General features: G+C 37.8%; 1 protein-coding gene and 2 long non-coding RNA genes across 10 annotated transcripts in view; 1 reads left to right on the top strand and 2 right to left on the bottom strand.

Moving 5' to 3' along the window:
- Positions 1 to 13,952, bottom strand: part of Obsc (Obscurin) — a 35,176-nt gene extending 21,224 nt beyond the window's left edge. For 5 of the 7 annotated variants that reach the window (XM_011646250.3, XM_089074900.1, XM_089074901.1 and 2 more), the window contains exons 1-8: positions 7,787 to 13,952; positions 7,462 to 7,574; positions 6,043 to 6,195; positions 4,321 to 4,443; positions 4,046 to 4,216; positions 2,779 to 2,860; positions 2,391 to 2,486; positions 142 to 234 (exon numbers count right to left, since the gene is read on the bottom strand). In XM_011646250.3, coding sequence (XP_011644552.2) covers positions 142 to 234; positions 2,391 to 2,486; positions 2,779 to 2,860; positions 4,046 to 4,216; positions 4,321 to 4,443; positions 6,043 to 6,195; positions 7,462 to 7,574; positions 7,787 to 12,397 — 5,442 coding nt within the window. In that variant the 5' untranslated portion in view covers positions 12,398 to 13,952. The remainder of the gene's footprint in view (positions 1 to 141; positions 235 to 2,390; positions 2,487 to 2,778; positions 2,861 to 4,045; positions 4,217 to 4,320; positions 4,444 to 6,042; positions 6,196 to 7,461; positions 7,575 to 7,786) is intronic. The other 2 variants (XM_089074895.1, XM_089074898.1) reach the window with 2 other exon arrangements.
- A 1,067-nt stretch (positions 13,953 to 15,019) lies between these two features.
- LOC148937016 (uncharacterized) lies at positions 15,020 to 20,246 on the bottom strand. 2 transcript variants are annotated; one of them, XR_016138796.1, is made up of 4 exons: positions 20,105 to 20,246; positions 16,672 to 16,746; positions 16,479 to 16,567; positions 15,020 to 15,385 (listed from the first exon to the last, which is right to left on the bottom strand). It is a non-coding gene; the product is annotated as an uncharacterized LOC148937016 (long non-coding RNA). The 2 variants fall into 2 exon arrangements; XR_016138795.1 differs by lacking the exon at positions 15,020 to 15,385 and adding an exon at positions 16,008 to 16,366.
- On the top strand, positions 17,529 to 20,582 carry LOC148937015 (uncharacterized). Its single transcript, XR_016138798.1, has 2 exons — positions 17,529 to 17,923; positions 19,820 to 20,582. It is a non-coding gene; the product is annotated as an uncharacterized LOC148937015 (long non-coding RNA).
- Positions 20,583 to 21,020: the final 438 nt, after the last annotated feature.

Here is a 21,020-nt window from a genome sequence, read left to right as displayed (position 1 = left end):
TCTCTTTGAAAACGTCTTTTAAACTTGACAAATTAACGATGTATTTCTTACGTCGTGAATACTTTGCGTAATAAAATAATGAGACGGACCTCTATGACATTTTATGGTGAAATAAAAGTAAAACGTTATTTTTTTACATACCTTTAACAGGAGCTGATAGTCGTTTATACGTTGTATCGGGAGTTTCAAATGTTCCGATATGCTCTTGTCGTCACCTAGAGTCTGGCTCAACTCCTGCAAGAAACGAAGCGATAGCACCAATAATTAAAATGTCCAGTTTTGTCAATATTGTGACACAGATAGAACACACAATTTTTGTGTAAAATTTATATATAATAAATTTTTTATATTAAATTATATTAATGATATTTTTTACCAAAATTCTTAAAAATTTCTTTATTACTCTTATCTATCCAGATCTTATCTATCTTGATCTCAGATTGAAACCACGTTTCACTTACAGTCTTTTTATGATAAATGTAATATTCACAAGCTTAAAATCTCTCGCACTAAAGTATTGATATTTTCATATTTTTGAAGAGACAAATGTTAATGGGAAATCTTTCCCAGGAGACATGATGATGCGCAATTAGAATGATTACAGAAAGTAGAACGATTACGTCGGTAAGAAAAAATGTTTGAAAAACAATAAATCACAGCGCGCTCTCGGAGACTAAGCGAGACCGAGGTATTTTAACGATGATTCTCGCGCCGCAACGAACGAATTTGCCGACAACGTAATTCGACACCGGGGGGGGGGGGGGGAGGAAGATCTGGCGTGAACACATGTATTTTTGGACGTGTGACTGGATTTTGCATGCAAACGCGGGTGCGTGTCACCCCCGCAGCGCGCGATTGACGTATCGCGAGCGCATCGCGACGCGCCTCGCGACTTTTGGTAGCGGAAAGTAGCGATCGTTTGGAGAAAAAACGTTTACAGCGTACGCGAGCTATCCTCAAACGCGCACCTTGAATGAGAAGAGAACACCCTGAGAGATCGCTATCGGTCGAAGTGACGGTCGTCGCGAAGGGTGCTCGCAGACGGACTGCGTCCAGAAGACGCAGATCGGATTCTCTCTGGACTCTGCGCGAAGATTTTCACACACGCACGGTGTGGTGGTCAGTGGTCCACGGCACTGAGGAGGAATCTTTGGGCGCTCGCAGCCGCTGCCGCAACACACTCGGAAGACCAATACGGCAACGGCTATACTTAGACGCCGGACGGTTTCGTGTGCGACTGACCATGCACGAAAACAACAAGAGGATTACGCAGATCATCGATACACCCGGTCCCGAGATCCATTCCATCTTTTACACAGCAGTCGAGGAACTTGAATCCTCTTTTCTCCTATTTTTCCTTCAACAGATGGACGTAAAGAGCGCATAAAAATACGTAGATGAAAGATGATAAAAATCTGGAATATATCTTCTTTAAATAATTTTTTAGAAAAGAAGAGATTCATTGAAAGCAAGACTAATCTCGTGACCGTCCTAACACATAACGTAATGTCAAAGGGAAGTTTCTTCGCGTCTCAAGACCTGTAAATTATGAATGTAGATTTTAAAATAGATATTTATGTATATTTGTAACAAAATATGTTTAACGGAAAATGTTCTTTTCTATGATGTTGCAGTGTCGTATAATTAGTCGTGTTATGTGATATTATTCACGACGTTTACGGGACCTTGGCAAATAATTTTTTTTTTTTTAATAACACGCGTCTTGATACTATCAGTTGTAGGTAAGAGGAACGAAAGATGTTGCGTCTGTTAAGAATAAACTCAGCTATTTTGAGGGCTGGACACACGCCCACATATATCCCCCGCGTGTTATATAATTACATCATTTTCTCCAATCTATACTATCGCAGTAATCGAATTACGATGGAATCACGATGAAAGCTCGTAATGCGCACATTGTGTTGGCATAAAAGAATATTTATATGCTACACATATTTTAATATATAATAATTTTTAATTTATATTTATTTTTGTATTCTATTATTTTTTTCATTATTTATGTTTTCAATACTTAATATTTATAAGTACTCGTATATAGTTAGCATATCATAATTATGATTTTTACATCTGAATGCAAATAAATATATCTTTGAATTAAAATAATTTAAAAAAGTGGAATATTAGCTCGTTATGATTTTTAATTGAAATTTAATTGACACATTATTGATGCCAATATGTTATAATTCGCATGTTTAAGTTCACAATAATTTCATTTTAATGTAGGCACTAATTCAATTTAATTTGGAAACTAAATCTTACGTTTCAATTTCGTCAATCAAAGTTCAATAATTAATTTTTAATTAAGAGCGACGTTCTCAATTATAAGTTAGTAAAAAGTAAATTTTTGCAATTATAATAATAAAACTTGCCTCAAAATATTCGCGTACTTCGTCGTTTGTCTGAAGAAATTCCTGTGCAGCAGGTTCATCTCTACAGTACGCCACGTGCTTGTCAAAGTCTCTTTCCTGGAATGACATTTTGTTATAGTCAACAATTCGATTCAAACGTCAGCTGCGTTTGGCGTTGTGACGTGAAATTTATTTTTCGACAGTGTTTGCTTTCAGAAACTCTTACTTTATACTTTGTATATTTTCACAAATGTGATTCTCAAGAAACATTTCGCTCTACTTTATCTTACATAAAGAATACAATTAATAAATAATGATGGATATAATAAGGAAGTAATTATTTCAACTAATGCAAACGTTGATATAATTATTGTACTAATAAAAATTATTGACAATATGTATTACTTACTAATCTCAAGAAAGTTTTGCCAAGCATACGTGGTTGATCCGCATAGTACTTGACGCCCTCGATCAACACCCTGCCGAACGATCTAAGTAAGGCCGGAATTAATTATCATGCCAAAGTCACACCACGCCTAACATGCTACGAAATGGAAGTCTGCGTCATCTTTAGCGTGTGACGCTCTTCATTTAGGAATGATACGTAGTCCCAAAAATGTGACATATTTTGGTTGCCATAACATAGTCAGTATTATTTACTAATATATAATGTGCTTGTGGAAACAGATCTTTTATGGGTCTTATGGAAAAGAAATTAGAATCTGATTGAATCTCAGATTAAAACAACAAAATCAATGAACGCTAATGAATTAACATCGGTCGAGTTAGTAATGTAATTAATACAAAATTAAATTTTCTGTTGCACATCGTGAGTAATACAACAATTTTCTCTATAATGAGATTAGAGACATCTGTATATACTTCAAGCTTATGCGGCTTTTATAGTAATGTTTGATTTGTTACATGTAAAATTATATCTTACACTAAATCATAAAAGGGCATTATAATCAAATTTCTAAAAGCAATAATGTTGATGTAGATTATAGATTATAGATTAATTTTCGGGGGCACGAATTCACATTTTACGAAGAAGCACACTACCACACAAAATACATTTTGACGATGAACTCACGCTTTATCATCGTATATCCGCTATAAGTGAAAGAATAATGTGTGGAGAAAATTGTATATGTAATTGTGTATGGTACAGATGATGATTGTGTAACAATCTTTGCTGATTACCAATAATAATACATATTAAAATAAAAAATTAAATGTGATTTACAAATGTAAGATAAACGATATTTTTCTTAATTCAATGTGCATGTGTTTCTTCGATGTAATAGTATTGTACTTATGAATAACAAAATAAAGTATTTATATTTATTTTGTAATTAATTAATAAAACATTTAGATAAATAATAGAATATAACTTTCATAGACTTTTACTATAAATATATAAAGTCTATGATAGGGAAAATAAAATTTGCAGTATTTAATATATTTCGTGAAATTAGATGTGGCAATAAACGTCTATCATTCTTAATTTTTTCCCTGAAGCCGATAAAAATTAATTAGAGAAAATATGTATATGTATGTAAGATATTCGACTTGATACTATGTAATGTATCCATGAATGCTTGTCTGACAGTGTCGCATTTTTCATTTTTCTCACGTGTTTTGTTTTTTTATCACATGCTGTTGTAAATACATACGTGTTGTGAAAATCAGCTATTTGCTTCAAATTAGTGAAAATAACTTCTTTATTGTCTCGTACGGCTCGTGGAACACCAGGATTGTCAAGGGGCTTCAGATATCGTTCGACAACGAGTTGAATGTCTCTGCCGAATTCTTCCTCCGTCTCAATTAACTCTTTTACGACAGCCCTACAAACAAACAAAGAGAATTGAAAAAATTTTAAGAGAATTGAAAAAATTTAATTCTAAATAAAAATATTAAAAACACATTTAAAAAGTTAAGTAGTACGTACTCTCGTCGATAATGAGAATCTTCTGGCCGACTCATCGACGAAGTCTCTTCGCTAAGCGCCGTTTGCATTAAAATGGACATTGGTAACCATCCCTGCCTTCCGTCGGATGTACGAACATATATCCTACAAAACAACAAATTTCATTAGAAAAGAATCTATATAATATAAAAGAAAAACTTTTTTGTGAAATATTTGTATCTTCTTAAAATTACAGATATTCTAAAAACATGTCTTACGAAAAATCATATTAATTATTTCTAATAATCTGTGTGTTGTCGGCATTAAAAAAAATTTTTTAAAAGCTCATTCTTTGAAGATACTCGTTCTACAAATCTTATTTTCTATGCCGGTATTATTTCGGTTAAGATTCATCCAACAATTAGACGAGATGCGATCGGATGTTATCGAAAGGAATGATATAGATAGACATTCGAAAGCGTAGGAGTCGCGCAGTTATATTTATGCAGAATGACTAAGGCTTCGTGCCATCGAAGTCATCGTCCATTCACAGAACGCAAAAACTGCTGGCGAACATGCTCGAATTGCTACATAGAAACTTTGTTGTCACGTAACATTTCCATTTTTATGAATATAAAGAAATACTATATTTTAGCGTCACAAGTTTTAATAAGCTTTAACAGTAATGAAACATATTGCATCGAATTAATTTAACAAGATTTTAGCAACTATAAAATATGTTGGATTTTTACAAAACGTGCGATATTTCCTTAATATGGCGATTCTTCGACATTCGAAGGTTTCCTTCGGCAGTATGTTATGCACTATCAGTTTTACTGACACTCTGGCGGACCGCCAATCACGCAGAGATACGATCGCGCGAGATATTATTGCCCTAGACGTTTATAAATGCTTAATCTTCATTAGCGTCGTCATAATTCAGCAGTGCTGAATTTATTTCGGAACTACGCAAGTCCAAATTTGCTCTCAATGCGGCTACGTTACAACGGGCCGCTTTTGTCTCATCTGTCGTAAATGCAAGATGCATACGTGCTACTTTAAATTCGTAAGAATTCACTTGGCTATTCTGTTAAACAGTGCTTCCATAACAGCAAAAAAGTTTAGGAAAAGTATACGTTTCAGTATTATTCAAACATTAAACTTTATAATAATTGATTGACAGATGCTTTATATTTTTAGCTAAAGTCATAACAACTTTTACGAAACGATGATTCACACATTTATATGCAAATATTTTTATCTTCTATTTTTGAATTGCAAAATATATTTCCTGTGCATCATATTTCAATATATTTATTTGTAATAAAAAAATTTTTAAAGAATATTTCTTACAATACTCCATCAAATTATTTATTATTGTTGAAATTGATCTTATTTATATTCAATTTTTAAATATTATTTTTTAATTTATCGAAATCGTTATTGTTTACATCATATCAGGCTAAAGATGTCGATGGGATTTTAACGATGACGACAATTGTTAGTTTAACGGAATAACAACAGGAAATCGACGGTGATGTATTCTTCATGAGTTAAAATTTAATATTGTAGTTTCATTATTCTATTTTCAGTAGGTTCTTTGTTACGAAAGCGGAATAAAATATTGCACGTCAAAGAGTTAATTTATGCTTCTGATAAAATTAGCGAATATTAAACGCAATTCTGGCTTCTACTGTTGCATTATCGGACCATTTTCTGAAGAGAAAAAGATAAATGAACTATAACTTGATCTCGACGCCTTACCTTTGAAGGCTCGAATCTGAATAATTGCTCGGGCTTCGAGCTCGCGGATCCGCATGATTTCGACGTGGTCGAATTGAAAGCTTGTGCTTAGCAGCCGAATTGTCCAAGATATCGCCGACTTCGACCTCCAGGTCGGGGTCCAATCTCGCTTTCCTACAACAACGCGAAACATCCGCTACAGAGATCTGTCCGCTCGTACGGACGTAAGAAATTTGTTGAAAAAAGAAAGACTTGTCTTTCTCTAAATGTTACACATTTGTTAAAAGCTTTAGTATATTTCTTTATCAAAACTCTTGTTATTTGTTATCAGTGTCAGTCGTATCACAATGAGTGAGCCTTTAACGTGCAAAGCGGATGTTTCGCAAGCATTGTAGTAGGATGAGAATGATATTTGCAGATTATATTTCGCAAGGTGCCATTCCAACTTGTTAATTTTGCGGATGTAGCTAAAAGCCATGTGCTATGCTAATTTTACGATGTGTAACCGCAAAGCATAGCTTTCACGATTAGCGCGGTTCTTACTCCGCCGTTATATTACTTCATTCCAAAAGACTCGATGCGATTTAGGAGCAGTTCTGCGAGACTTTTATTCCCGGTCATTCGAGAATTATTCTCTCGTGTTGTAGAAGCGCGGAAGCCAATTTTCTTGCATAAGCACCGAGATCGCTACCGTGAGATCTTTACGCGACTGTAAATTTCGCGCAAATTTTCCGTCTGTCAAGGTATTCACAAATTTCTACGTAATACGTATCAGACACGCCGAACGCCGAATGAAACCACCATGCGTAAAAATAGCACACCGCAGGCGGGTGTGCAAGCAGAAACCCAAGCGTGTCTTACTCGCGGGACAATGATCCTCGTCACCCATCACGATACTCGATATCCGGTTTTAACTCGATCGAAACCCGCGGGTTTCTCTTCACGATTGCGTCGGGAAGCCGAGCGGTCGGCTGTTTTGTAAAGACAAGAGTATGCAATTTCAATCGCGGTTACGCGTACAAACAGTAGCCGCCTTTAAGATCCGATATTATCTGTGCTCGCTCTTGCGAGGAGGCCGACGCCAGCATTAGCGGCGAAATGCACCTGTCGGCCATAAATGCGCTCGTCCGATACGATCTCTCGGCTATCGCTTCCGCGTGTACGCCGACATCTCCGGTATTGATGGCAAACAGCCTGGACAATCGTTATCGCGCGCGTCTCGGTCACGTCGACGCGCTCTGCGTGAACGAAACGCGCGTGTGAAGCGATGAGTCGTGCGGACTATCTTTAGATTTTATCCACCACGAAACCGCCACCACCCACGTGTACACGTACGATACGAAAGGCAGCACGATGACAATGTATACGTCGAAAAGCTACCTCCCTCTCTTCTGTTTTCTTTTCTTTTTAAATTATATCCTTGAACTAAAAATTGCTTACTTTGCCGAAACGTTGTCGTGCTCGATGGCCTCGACGATGTCGCCGACGTTCACGGTGAATCCATCGGTGTCCGCTGCGTAGTCCTTCACGACGACATAATTTTCCGAGGATCCCTGCAACAAAAATACGATACGGCATAAATAGAAACGAAAAGTTTATATACCTGACTTTTTCTCAAGTGCACCTTGAAAAGATAAAAATAGAGAATGGAGAATAGAAAGATATATTTTATAAATTAAAACGTTGTTGCGAAATAAAATACGATTTCGATGAGAAAACAAATGTTAACAAATATAGTCATAGTTTAGTCTTCCTCATACATTACCCGGTCGAAACTGTCCCATTGTCGAGCGTTATTTAATCTCTTCAGGCTCGGCGTGTTTTCTCTGCTGACTGAATAAAAAGCGGCCGATTGTTCAGATCTTGATAATGTTGCGATACCATTGTTTTCTTGTTTGTTGGAACTGCCATTAGCAGAACCGTCCAAACTGCTGGAAATCGAGGTTGTGCCAGTGAAGGTGGTGGACATGACCTCGCCGTCAATGTCCACCTCCTTTGCCACCGGACAACAGTACATGGAGAACCGATGAGCGGTCGGACGATTTAGTCTGAGCGCCGAGAACACGTGCAACGGTTCGAAGTGATGTATACCATCCTCGTCGAGAACAGTATAGGCGACCTCACCGGTCAACACTGATCTGGAAGCTTCTCTAGGCACGACCGCCTGCATACCCTGTTTCAAGATCATGAAGATCGCCGATCGCTTATGACTCCTCCTTAGCAGGAACTCTTCCATCGCTAGGCTATTGTTAGCGTGTAGTAATGCGGTTGGAACATCGGCCGACGATAGCAACGGAGTTTCTTCGGGTACGATCATGAGTGCGGCACTCTCTCTAACGAGGGTTCGTAATCGCGGATCTGCTCTAGCCAATTCGGGATCACTGCATAACTGTCCAAGAGCATTCATGAAGGGCGGTCGTTCTTCCGCGAGTTTTCTCATAATTGCCAATCTTCTCAACACGTCCATAGTCACCCGGTCATTTGCCAACGCTCGGGTAGATCTCTCATCGCTGATCACCGCCAGTAGGCTATTCGCCGTGTCGGACATTCCCAAGGCACGTGCCAAACCTACTGCCTGAAGGAGCATCTCGCGAACATCCGGACCTTCGACGTTTAGCAACTCTTTCACGCGAATCTCGCTTGATTCTCGGACTGCTTCGACAATCGCTTTGTAGACCGTTTCCGCGGCTTCCTTCTCGGTTGCTACTTCCGCCACATGTCGCGATACGTTCTCCAAAACGAGCGACACTAGCTCGGGATCATTCTTCGAGACGATTCGGAAGGCCGGTCCGATCAAATCCATGCCGTGTTCCTCCTCGAGAACCAACGATAGCTTCTCGAGCACGGCGTCCCTCCGCAATGACTGGCCAGGACTCACAGTCGACTTGAGTATATTTACCTTGCTGTTTTTGGTCTCTAATAATTCCGAGAGCACGCTTTGACAAAGAGAACTGCGATTCTGCGGAATCAGAAGGATTTTTAAAATTTCATCCACTGATCGATCGACATCATTCTGATGCAACAGCACGTCGAACGATTCACTAATAGAAGAATAGACAAAATCTTGAGAATTGCTATTATTTGTTGTTGCCTGTTGATCGTCTGATATCGTCGCGACAGCTGCTGTTATAGCCGCTCTTATTATATTTCGAAATGATCCGTTATCGTTTTCATTGTTTGTTCTTTTTTCTTCGGTTTCAGTAACAGACGATTGATTGCCGTTTGTTAATGTTACCGCATTTGCAATATCTGAATTCTGTTGTTGCTTCTGTTGCAGAATAATGTTTTTCGCTAATTGTGCAATCGTTGACATAACTTGTGCCAGTTTCACGGCCGTACCACCTTGTAGACTTAATTTTGTCGTCGCTACAGCGAGAGCCTGTTCTAAAGCTACCGCTTTTGGATCTATGTCCACATCCACCGTTGGTAGACTTGTCGCGACTTTCCGTCCCACCGGTAATCCTGCCTCGGAAAATTCGCGCAGCATCTTAGCGTCCACGCTAGTCTCGCCGCGATGGCGAAATCGCGGATTGTAATGCAAATGTTGCGGCCGCAGCAATTGCAGCTCCTCGGGAGTAACTTCGAAACCCTGCACGGAAAATTCCAGCTCACCTTCGGGAGTATCGATAAGATCGGGAGCGACGAAACAGGGCCCTTCTTCCGTCTGCACGATTTGACCTGGTACAAAGGTCACACCCATCTCACCAGCCTCCACCACGCGACCCGGCACGAATCTAGGACCATTCGGCGTGTCTACCACTTGTCCTGGTACGAATCTGGATCCCTCTTCTTCCGTGTAAATTACTTGACCAGGAATAAATGTCGGCCCCACTTTAGTATCGACAATTTGACCCGGCACGAAACGTGGTCCATCGGGCGTATCTATCGTTTGACCAGGTACAAATTTGGGTCCAGTCCGAGTCTCCACTATCTGGCCGGGCACAAATTTCGGCCCGCTACTCGTATCGATCACCTGACCTGGGACGAACTCCTCCCCCTTCTCCGTTATGACTATTTGACCAGGCAAGAAGCCATCTTCCGTCATGACACCTGGAACGAAACGTGGACCGTCTTTGTCGCCAGAGACCAACTGACCGGGCACGATTCTTCTGCCCTCCGGTAAGTTTCTCGCATTCTCTGGGAAGAACTCGATACCCTTTTCTGTCTGTACCATGTGACCGAAAATTTCGCGCTGCTGAAGAGCTGATACCGCACTTGCAGTCTTCGGATCCACAGGAATGCCAACGGGACCGGCATCTTGAAAAATTACCTCGTCAAATTTGCTCGCTGCAATAAATTCGAAACCTTTCTCAGTGATGATAGTTCGTCCCGGACAGAATACAGCACCTTCCGGCGTCTTCAGCACTTGACCCTCAACAAATTTCTGACCCTTGGGTGTGTCCAGTGTCATTCCTGATACGAACGTCAAGGCATCCTCCGTTTCTCTAGCAATGCCAGGAACAAAATGTTTCTCACCTAATTTCGTGGTTACATACTGGCCTGGAACAAACTGCGGACCTTCCGTTGTTAGCAGAGTCTGTCCAGGAACAAACTTGGGTTCGCCGTTTGGTGATTCAACGCACTGGCCTGGTACGAATTCGTAATTGCCGTCAATTCGCACATTTTGTCCTGGCACGAAGACCGGTTCGCCGCGATAATCCGTGACGGATTGACCAGCCATAAAACGTACTCCGTCCGGAGTGATCACAGTTTGACCCGCGATGAAAGTTCCATCCCTTACCACTTGACCGGCTACAAATTTTGGGCCCTCCTCCGTCAGAACGGTCTGACCTTCAACGAATTTGCTTCCCTCGCTTGTATGGAACGTCTGGCCTTGTACGAAACATTCGCCTCGTTCTGTCATCAAGGTTTGTCCAGCCACAAAAACCGGCGTTTTTGCACCATCCGACTCGCTCACGATGACGATCTGTCCAGGAACTAGAAGCGGACCATCAGGCGTGTTAAGAGTTAATCCAGGAACGAAAGTGGAACCTTGAGGAGTCTGCAGAGTTTGACCAGGCACGAAAATAGCGCCGGAAGGTGTGTGCACTGTCTGGCCTGCAACAAATCTTTCAGCCGATTTAATATCCAACTTGAGACCTTTAACATTATGCATCGTAGTCTTTTTGCCGGTAGGTAAATTTCGTACCAATTCAGATACTTCCTCTATTCTCGGCAAGCATTTTAACGCTTGTTCTCCAGCCTGCAAAAATTTATCCGTCACGTTCGCGTTATCCTCGAGATCACCCTGTGAGATACTTCGAATCGCATTTTGCAACGTAACATCTGGTTTCGCGATTAAAGGTGTCAGCGGCTTTGCGATCGCGATTGCTTCAAAACCACCCACGGACTCCGATATAGAACTAGCGTATAAGATTGGTTCATGATCTATGATTTGTGGCTCGGCAGTTACGGCTACCGGAATTTTTTCAATCACTGATACGCCGGATGGTTTCTTCGCATTACTTTGAAATGTGTTCCAGTCTAACATGTTGGAAACCGACTTTCCTGCATCTTTGAGAACGTTCGAAATATTCATGATGTCAACAGATTTCAATCTCGCCTGTTCTGCATTCACATGCTTCCAATCTTCCATCATTTCCTCCTTGATCTCTTCTTTGATACTTCTTAGTTTAAGCTGCTTAGTACGTTGGAGTTCTTCTTCGTCAGCCGCCTTCTCTTTTTCCTCGAAAAATTTTTTTGCATAATTTAGTACGGTCTGCTTTTTTCTCTTCCGTTTTTTAGCCTCAGCCTCTAATCTCTCTCGTTCCTTCAGCACTTCCTCTCGTGGTCCCATGCCATCATAAAGATTTTCGAAATTCTCCAAATTCTTAAAATCCACAGATACATTCTTGCCCTGTTTTAGTCTCAACAAAACGGTGTCGCAATCTCGCGAGAGCATTACATCCTTGACGTCTCCGTCCCTGACGGCGGCTTCCAACTTCGCCGGGAACACGAGACTGCATCTTCGCTCCTCCACCGTGTACACAAATTTTTCCGCTTCCTCGATCGGGGTCTGTTTCGCATTCAAAAGCTCTCGCAAAGTACGCTGTTGCTCACCCTCACCCTCCAGGATCGGAAAGACGTAGCGATAGTCTTTGAGCACCACATGCTTCTTCTTTTCACCAACGATCAAACCGGCGGTATAGTGATGCGGACCAAGGCCCGATGATTTGGTCGTAATCTTACATTTCGACTTGTCGTGGGCGTGCGCGCCCAACAGCACCGGAATGTAATGATGGGTCGGCAGGCCGTAGGACTTGCCGGTGATGCGACAGAATCGTTTCGCATCTGCCGGACTTATGGGTGGCAGCAGCGGAAAATAATTTGGCCTGGGAAGACCTCGACTTTTACCCGTGATCCTGCAGAAGGACATTGTCTTCTTCCGAAATAACTATTCGACACTTGATGAGATCATTAGTAATACTTCGACATTTCCGATTATAAACGTTGTCACATGAGCTTCAAGATCGATTATAAAGATGGACGAGGAATTACTTGTATTGAACATATCATGATTACATTTCTCTTCAATTCTTCTGTGTTCTTCCGACGATAGCACGAGATTTTTAATATCTTCAATGATCTTAGAAGGGAGTTAAAGCAAAATCAATTATACGTGATTGACCTGTCGAGCTTTTGAAATTTTGCGTGGTCCGCATTGGACTGGACACGAACACATGATAAGTTCAATGAATTAGATGAATCATTCGTTTTAGAAGCGCGATATGAAAGCTCGCGTTTAAACGGGACTCTCCGGAAAAAAGATCGAACACTTCCTTCTTCAGGAATTAAAATTCAATAACGCCCGCGAACCGTCAACGAAATCGTTGTGCCGGACGTGAACAAATGGACATCGACTCGAAACTTGGCGTCCCGACGATGGGAATCACGACTTTGCGTCCTCAATCAATTCGCACATGTCGCCGTCTCGCCCTCGCCGCGATATCGTTCATCAAGTTTCGCTTCGATGTCTTTGTCGATTTATCTACACGATTCTGGCTCCTTTTTTTTTTCTTTTTTGGATAGTATATTTTATTTAAACCACAGCGTATTAATACTTCTTGTTATAAGTCTTTCACTTAAAAAATTGATTATGTTTTAATGTATTTCCGCTTATAAAAAAAAAAAATTTATCTTACTGCTTCAGCTTACGTCTGTTCAATGTTATTTATTCTCTTTCTTTTCTTAATTTAACCATTTGACATTTCACTTTTGATTGCTTAATATCTCGCACGCGTCGTTTGTAAACTGGCATTATATTAAAAGATTCACATTTTACTTTTGATATTTATAGTCATAAGAGAAATATATTATATATGTCATTACGAATTGCAGTCTTTATTTCTCATTTTTATACATTAGTTCACTTATTCGTGCTGCACATTTATATCGACGCAAGCAATTTAACATTAATTCTTAAAAATAATATAATATTATATTAAATTTTGTAAAAAAGCAATTAATCATATGTTTTTGATATTTATATAAAAATTTCTTTGACTTCTTCACAGCAATCTCGCGAAGTGAAAAATTTTTTCAAACGCTTCTCTTTAGACATTAATTTTTAATAAATTTTGATCCATCTTGTTTCTTTATCCGAAATGAAAAATTATTCGCTTCTTATTGTTTCCTCTTATACGAAAATTACTTATTCCCGTTGGTGTGTTTGATGTCATTCAATTTTCATTTCAGTTCGATCGGATTTCAGGTACACGATCGATTCTTCATAATTTCCGTTAATTTATCGTAGCCCCCGTAGAATCTCGTTTATTCCGGTCACTAAGCGAAGCATTTTCATTCTCACTATACTGATCACATCGTTCGGTTTTTTGCGAGATGCGGTCTTCCCGAAAGGTGTATATCGGCGATACGCGGCGAAAGCGAGACTACTCTCGGCGTACGAAGTGGCTAAGAGCCGTTTGCACGGCGAGTCTCTCTCTTGGCTCCCACGACCAGAAATAGCCTACCCTTCTTACACTTCTCCAATACATCTTTAGAACGGAGTACACGGACCCAGATCTCCGTGAAGTCGTGTATGGTCCACACCATTCGGTTTTCGGCGCTTGGAAGTTTTGCACGTGGAAGTTCTTCGCGTCGCGAAAAAAACAGTAGGGTTTGCCACAGATTTCCGGAATAATGTCTTTTGCATAGCAACGGAACATATCTTATCAAAGTAAAATTAATAATTTTCTTATACAGTTATACTACACATTTGATTATTCGAAGCGTATTCTTTTTACATTTCTCTAACGTAATTTAGAATTTCATATCCTTGTTAGAAATTTAATGGATAAGTTTAAATTAATACTTCTTTTGGTAATCTTCTAATAGTATCGAATAGTAATAGTATCTAATAGTATCGAATAGTAATAACTAATCAACAATATATGTCGATATATCGAGTAGAGTGTAGTTTAAATATTTCCAGCGAGTGGGCGCGAGTCCGGGTGATAAACTGTAAGATTCTTGACACAATGTTGGTTTAAAAAACGCAAGAGGCGATTTGCTCTGGTTGATTAAGACCCTCATAAACAAATACGCGGACGCATTGTTGGCAATGTCAGACAGGATGGATGTGGTAAAGCTTTACAATGAAAAACGATGAGAACGAGCGACGGCGTTAAACTTAAACGTTCGATTGGTGCCAGTGCGCCAGCAGACGAGGGAAAAATCACGTGCGAGCATTCGAAACACATTTGCATATTTTTATAGCCGAGCGAGCAATTTTCCACACGCAGCTTAATGGACCGAAGCTACTTCAACGTTTTGTTCTGCGGTCGTTCGCGCTGATTTATGACGACTGTTAGCTTCCTAGAGAGAACCATGTTGGACGGACCGACGGTGGCAAGGCCAATATTAATTTATAATAGAACATTTTATCATGATGCATGATGCATCTTCGACGAAACATTGAACTTAAAACTCCGGAAAAGAGAAGTAAAACCATTCATATATGCGCAAAAAGTTAAATAAATAACTGTAATTACTTTGGAGACGATATTAAAACAAAAATATAAAGATGTAAAAGATAATAGCAAAAACTAGACAAGAGAAGTTAATCATAACAATTGAAGCAGTTAATATTTTATCAATGAATTAAATTATTTCCTGTTCTTATCTTTTATTTCTCTTAAAATAATGACTTCGGAAAATCCCATTGGATGATGACGATGAGGCGCCAGACGCGTGCATTTTGCGGGCGGAATTCGCGACTGCTCGTATAATTCACTGACGACCGATAAACGCATCTGGGTGTTGTTGAAGTTGCACGGCGTGAAAGGTGGTCAAAAATAGATTGAGAATAAAAATCACCAACACCGGGCAATTATCCGTTATAAACCCTTCGGACTTTGTCCTCAATCTGCATTAAAAATAGTTCATTTTCTCATCTACCTTTTTAGAAATATTTTAACAAGATGATAATATGTACTAAGTTTAATCGGACGAGAGATATAAAAACAGAGCAAGTGAAAATAGTCTCTATTCATTGTTTATAAACGCAATGATAAAACATATGATGCAATAATAATAATCGTGCAATTATTATACGCGAAGCAATAATACGATTAATTAATTTTAAGTCAAATCTATTAGAATGGAGAAGATATTTTGACTTCGGGAAACATGAATCCATATAACACATCTCTTGTATGCATCAAAAAAGAAAACAATCTTAAAAAGACCGCCAAGCAAAAAAGCAATGGATAAAAAGAAAAAAATAGCACGTGAAGACGAAAGACACACTCCCGTATTGCGGGAGTGTTCGAAATCTAATGGCGTGTGTGTAACTACGGCTTTTGGCAGCGAATCAGGTATTCCATCTACCTCTGTCATGTACCCCGTCTTTGGTCTCCCCTCGATCACAATAGTTCCTAGATTTTTCCAAAGAAACCGACGCGACGTGTCAAAAAAGATTGTTGCTGTCAAGGACATGTCAACCGGGTGTGCTGAATGGAACTCGTTATCGGAAAACTCCAAGTATATACTTTTATATATCATCTCTTTATTATTTAATGAAATATATTTTTAAATTTGAATATATAAAATTTAGTCGATAATGAATATAATATAAATTTTTACATATATCTTCATTTACTGTGTATATAGAAGTGTGAAGATATAGCTTCACCAGCGTTAATACTTAGACATAGCTTCGGTGCGCTAATATTTAGACACGCGTATTATTAATTGCATTTTTGGGCAGTTATTCAAAGACCTTTAGCATTTATATGTTTTACGAGATAGTCCATCAAATGCATCACTCACGGAGATAAATGTTATTTGTTTCAGTTCCAGATATTTAAATTATAATGTATCGTATAAGCATTTCCTGCCACGTAAACTGAATATCGATGTTTTTTTAACATCATAAAATATGTACTGTTTTATTTTAAATACAGAGAATATAATAAAGCATAGTTGAGAAAAATAAATCTTTTGTGATCGATACTCACTCTGTTTGTTAAGCGTACGACTTCTTCGGTTACTTCTCGTTGAATTCTGGTTCCGCCGATGATGGTACGAGATAATTCCAATGAAAATTCTGCACGGACAGTATAACGAACAAAATGTATAAAAAAATGTAAAGCAATGAACTATTGCATTTTTATAACAAGTTTTATAAACAGTTAAACAAATATAATATACCTTTTTTTCTTTTGGATGTGGTACTCATACGTGAATTGAATGCCATAGTTGTGTGTTCAATGTTACATTATTATTCTGAAACAGATATAAACAAAGGCTAACATAGTTTTAAAGATTCAACTAAATTAGTTTTACGTTTTTATTTTAATTGCAATATATTATTGCACAAGATACATAACAAATATGTATAGCTACATATACATATTATTGTTCTAATAACAAATTTATATTCATATAAAACAATAAACTTGTTATACTATTACTTATCAAAAAATGAATCATTTTATTTATGTATTTAAAGAAATATTAATATGTTATCGCAATATTTAAAATTTATGAACGTAAAATGTTTTCCAGATAAATTCAAGAAAGTTGCAAGTTCTCACAGCTCTCTCTTTCGAGCAGTTGGTAACTTAGCCACATTAGAGAGTCAAGAAAACAGCAAATTTCTACAGAAATCTACAGAAATCTTATAAAGTTATCATCAATCGCACTGTCAAGTATCTGTTTATATCCGCATTTAAAATGAAGAATATAATGAAACTTGCGATTGTTGCCAACTAGAAGTCAACCATATAGATTGACTATAATTTATAGACAAAATAAAATATTTCTAAATCATTGAGAAAGCATTGTCAACATCTCTATTTGTCTCATATAAATGATAATGCAACAGAAGAAATAAAGAACATTATTTTATTAAATAGAACATATCGTAGTGAACTTCTTCCATTTCCAATCGTTTATTTTTTGTGATTTAACAACATCACGAAATTTTAAAATAATTTAAATATAATCAAATCAATAAATAATTAAATCAATCTATCCTTAAAATTATAAATAAGAATTAAAAGTACAGAAAATATATAAAAAGAAAAAAGATAGAAGAAATTTCTTCTTTTCTTCGAAGCGAGAAATTGTTACATGATAATTTGCACTTTTGTTCTATTGTTAAGTAATTTATTATTTAATTATCAGAACCAATCAGTGTGTAATGCCTGGATGATTAAAGTAAGTCGTCTCAGTAGATCAACCTTTGGTTTGAGAGATTCGAGATCTATTTCCGACACGCGACAGTCACAGTCGTTCGTCGCGATTGGCTGACTCCGTCGGCTCGTCGCGGTGTTGACCGCATTTTCTTCTGTTTCGATGTTAATCGGGTCACTTCCGCTATTCGACTTTCGCATTATCGAGATCTCACTGAATTGTGGGGTCGATTGTGAGATGATTCATCTTTAAAAAAAATTGCAACGTACGTATCATAATTTTAATATTCGATTTTCTAAATACGTATCTCGCGTCATATCTGTTGTTGTACTGTATTTTTATATTAAATTGCAAAATTTTACATTAAATTTACACAAAAATGATGTATAATATTATATGATTATATATATTATCCCACACACTTTTTAATCATTTGTTAATGCAACGAATTGTGAATTAATCTAATCTTCTAAGATATTTTTACTGTGTATAATGGAAATATATGCTTTATATTAATAGAAAACACATGAGTCATATTAAACACATGGCCCCAGAGCTATCATAGAAAAAGAAGACTCTTTCTCGAATGTACATCGCGTTCAAAGATTGGCGGTTTATACGATTGCTCCTGGCAGTATTTGATTAAAGATGAAAGATACATAGCTACTTTCTAATAAATAAATTTGTCGAATAATTTTTATTAAAAAAATATAAAAAATATATATATATAAAAAAAAATAAATATTTGGAAATTGATAAAATTATTATAATCTCTTTGATATAAAATAATTACTACGAAAAATTGGATAAAAGCCGAAAAAATTGTCAAACTTTACAAAATAATATATTCATTAGCTTGAAATTACATAGCAAAAATAATTAATTACATCCGCTTTTTTGTTGTCCTATTTGGACGATGCAATTAAACTGAATTTGGTTTATATATTTTACGAAATGAAATCTATGCGCAAATTTCTAAAGTGTCAACGCATATGTATAATTCTGTTTACACAAAACTAAAAACTTGGCCTTCCTACGGTTTGATTCACTAGATGCTTGACTCTGGGAAACCGTGCCAGGAAAATAGTGCAGCTATTTTATGAAGCACCTTGAGCACGACTAGGGTTATGCAGAATTTCATTTGGCCAAAAATTTTATGCTATTTGGCTCGTTGGGATTATCTCATTGTTTTATTCGCGAGAAAAATTTATCCTCTTTTTTCTCGGAATTTAATTAAACATATTTTGCAAATGTTTATATATAATATATGTTTATATATAATATTATTTTAATTAGAAAAGAATTACAAAAATATATTTTTGTATATAGCAAATAATCAGCTCGTAATTTATGAAGCGATTAATTTATTTTCGAGAATGAATTAATAATCATCGCTACAAGAAGTAATAAAAATTAGAGTTCAAAAAATCTCATGTATATTATAGTTTTTAATCAATAGAATTTACATTATATTATCTCTTTGATTAAAACACATCTAATATGAAACATAAGTTGCTCTAGCTAGAATGAGCTATTCGAAATTACTTAGCGCGATAATATATTTTGGAAATTGGAACCGACATAAACAGACGTTTAGTCGGCAGTGACACCAGATTCCAGATTGTAACTATTAGACACGTTTATTAATCTGTATCTGTCTCGCTCAAGCGAAATATCTGCTTGTACGTCTTCGAGATGACTCGACCAGGAAAACTATCACGAAATTCACTACAAGCAACGTGCCATGCTTCCGCATGGCAGAATGTCAGTATATTTTATATCTGTCATTTCAAAACAGAACGGACAGTCCGACAAATAGAGTACAATGTTAATGTAGTATTTAATGATAAAGAAATTTCTATAAGTGACGTCAGTTACCAATTATGTAAATCTCCAACTGTCGCCACATGTAAAGACATATAGACTGTTTCCGTATGTTTATAATATCTGTAGCATTGATTAAAATTTAATTAAATGTAATTATATTGATTATAACTAGAAAAAGATCATAATTATCGACGGCATCCAGATTCATGATTTAATGATTTACTTTTCTTGTATATGAACACAAATTTATTAATATTATATATATATATATATATATATATATATATATATATATATAAAAACCGTTCACAGTAGAATATATACATTTGGTCAGGAGCGCAGGGTGAGTTGGACAGAATAAGATGACGATATCACCAGAGCGGACGGACCGAAAGATGATGGCTTGACCTATCGAATGAGCTCTACATCGGAATCGCCAGCTTAACGTTAACGTTCGACACTTGCACAACACACTCGCGCGAAAATAGCACCAACGAGCTGAGCTGACATAGGACGGCGAGAGAAAGAAGAAGAGACAACGGTCAGAAAGGGAAACGCGATCAGGGGAGGAGGGAGAAATCTGTTCCGGGGGAGAAAGGGGAGAGAACTGTGCACTGACCTCCAGGACCTTCGAGACTGCCCCGCGACTTTCGCTCGACCAACCCTCGAATTATCGGCTTTAAAGGGGAAGCAATCGGATTACGTATGCGAGACGATTTTCCTCGCCGGTTCCCGTCGACGTCGCCGAGTCGCTCGCTCGCCACTTCGGCCACCTAGGAATCCCCGAATAAATCGCCCGAGCCGGTGAGGAAGCCAGCCGACGGCTATCTCGAGACTGCTACCAATGCCAGCGGCAACACATCCCAATGCCCGAGCAGTTTCTTCTTCTTCTTCTCTTCTCTACCTCCTCATCGCCATCGACAATGTCCTCGACAACGTGATGCTCCCCTAAATCTTTTTCCTTTAATTGCAGTATTGCCTTAATTCTATCCTTTGTATGTTCTATCTTAGTTTTACAAAATGATAAAATTTTCTCTATTTCCGAATATTTCAGCTGATGTAGACATTACTCGATTAAAACTCTTCTTCTGTGCTAATTGTAGTATATTCCTTTTTTGAAACGTTTTTATAATTTGAAAAGTCTAAACAACAGTTGTAAGGCTGTACTTCTGCTGAAAGCAGCCATTAATGTTGCTTATTCTTCTGCATAGTCTACACAAAATAAGATGTTTTCATTTTCCGTATAACAAATCGCTCATTCCTGTTTTACAAATATCACTAAGCTAAAATGGGAACGCGATTGTTGCGGAACCGTTGTTATGGAGTTTGCATGTGCTGATTTGTAGCGCGCTCGATCGGCCGCATTTCAGCCGCTTCTAATAATAATCGATGCCCACATCTCTCCAGGGATTTCTCTACGGATCCAAATCGATACCAAGACGATTTTACACACGTAAGCTACTTTGTACCACGATTTCTTCGCTGATCAGCTGTGACGTCTCGTTATACGTGACTTCTACATTGGGAGCGAACTA

Source organism: Pogonomyrmex barbatus, unplaced genomic scaffold (assembly GCF_055798465.1).
Source record: "Pogonomyrmex barbatus isolate J1 unplaced genomic scaffold, ASM5579846v1 scaffold18, whole genome shotgun sequence".
NCBI lineage: Eukaryota > Metazoa > Arthropoda > Insecta > Hymenoptera > Formicidae > Pogonomyrmex > Pogonomyrmex barbatus.
Note: the sequence above shows the minus strand (reverse complement) of the source record. Positions and strands in the feature narration are given on the sequence as shown.